The sequence below is a fragment of the Mastomys coucha genome, unplaced genomic scaffold (assembly GCF_008632895.1).
Source record: "Mastomys coucha isolate ucsf_1 unplaced genomic scaffold, UCSF_Mcou_1 pScaffold14, whole genome shotgun sequence".
NCBI classification, from domain to species: Eukaryota; Metazoa; Chordata; class Mammalia; order Rodentia; family Muridae; genus Mastomys; species Mastomys coucha.
The window spans coordinates 93322631-93324465 of NW_022196896.1; the positions used below are offsets into that span (position 1 = coordinate 93322631).

The window sequence follows — 1835 nt, forward strand, 5'->3', positions numbered from 1 at the left end:
CTTTTCCCTCTGTCCTTCCTATTGCTTGGAAGTATCAATTCACAATAGTTAACCCAGTATGGTTTTAACTACTCACAATGAACCTGAAGAAAGCTAAGCAGTAAAATGGTTACTGTCTCCATGAAATTCATGCTAAATATTCTGTCTTTAATTTAAAATTTAGCTGTAAGACCATGTTAGCACCTCAGATTAGGAAAGATGCAATTATTACATATAATCTGAGCATTGTGACTGGCTGTTTTATTTATTTATTTATTTTGGTCCTGCCAAATAATTGCAAAGTGAGTGCTTTTGTTGACGTTTGTCATGTCTAGTGAAGCAACAGAAGTAAGTAAGCTCACTAGTAAAGTTTAAGGATAATCTTTTAGGGTCATGTTTTAGAGCCAACAGAAATTAGAAATAACAGTATTTCCAACTTTAAGGTGCATGCGCTATAGCGTCAAGTGTTGTTCGGCTAGAATTTGAGTCACATGAATGGTATGCAATTAAAGAAGCAAACACTTGATACTCTCAGAAGGCAGTATGGGACATGTTTATTGACTGAAGGAAACATCTCATCTCATAGGACTTGAGGTGAACAGAACCCAGAAGGCCTCCAAAGGTTTATTTTGTGTATGTGTGCTTTTTAATTTTTTTTGGTTTGGTTTTTTCGAGACGGGGTTTCTCTGTGTAGACCAGGCTGGCCTCCAACTCAGAAATCCGCTTGCCTCTGCCTCCCAAGTGCTGGGATTAAAGGCGTGTGCCACCACTGCCCAGCTGCTTTTTTTTTTTTTAGTGGTCTAATTGAACCCTCATCTATTGACTCTTTTCTAGTCTTCCCTGAAGTTTTTATTTGGCCTAATTTGATAAGAGTAGACATTCAGTTACTGGACCAAACCCAAAATCCAAACTAAAACCAACAAGTAACAAAACTTTCAATAATCATGGAAGAACTTACAGTAAGACAAACAAACAAACCCCACAGAGGTCTCCTGAAGCTCCCACTCAACTGAGCAGTGTTGTTAGAGACCTCTTAAGTTCAGAAGTCTGTAACTGGTTGGTTTTGTTTTTCTTTTCCAGTACCTATTTGATTCCTTTTTCTCACTGATAAAGAAGGGCAAAGGAACCACAGTTACCTCAGTTCTGCCCAAGCCAGCGTTGGTGGCATCTCGCGTCGAGGTCAGTAGATGTGGACTTGGTTTTGGTTTGTGAGTCACATATTCTCTCACGTGATGACCTTTTAAAGAAAATGATGCAAATTATACTAATGTCTATGAAAAATGAGCAGCAGCATTATATTTTTCTGTTATCTGTTCTTGGTAAGTTATTGGAACTTACATTAAAAATTTTTAAAATGTTTCTATTAATTCATTGAGCATTTCATAGTGTATTTTAATCATAGAGATACACCTCCCAAACTTCTCCCAGATCCGCCCTCCTTCCCTACACACTCAGCTTTGTGTGTCCTCATTGTTTTTAAGTGCACCAAATACAATGTGGTGCCCATATTTTCTTGTGTGTGTGGCCATTCACTCTCACGGCCCCTGTAAAGAAAATTGACTTTCCTCCTAGCAATTAATCCTCAATAGCTTCTCAACTAAAGGTGGGACTCCATGTCTACTTTCTCCTTCCATTCTGGCATTTTGTCTCTCCTGAGCTTGTATAGGCCTTGTGTATGCTGCTGCCACTATCTCGAGTTCATATGTACAACTGCCCTGCTGTATCTGTGAAAACTACATTTCACTGTAGACTCTTACTGCTCTGGCTTCTACACTCTTTCTGTCTTTCTTTACAACAATCCTCAAGCTTTGAGAGGACAAAGTTCTCTCTCTCTCTCTCTCTCTCTCTCTCTCTCT

The 1835-nt window shown here is 39.0% G+C and overlaps 1 protein-coding gene across 1 annotated transcript in view; it reads left to right on the plus strand.

The window, feature by feature from the left end:
* Positions 1-1835, plus strand: part of Cps1 (carbamoyl-phosphate synthase 1) — a 105799-nt gene that overhangs the window by 33519 nt on the left and 70445 nt on the right. The window contains exon 12 of the mRNA XM_031368864.1: positions 1060-1158. Within this exon, the coding sequence (XP_031224724.1) occupies positions 1060-1158 (99 nt within the window). The remainder of the gene's footprint in view (positions 1-1059; positions 1159-1835) is intronic.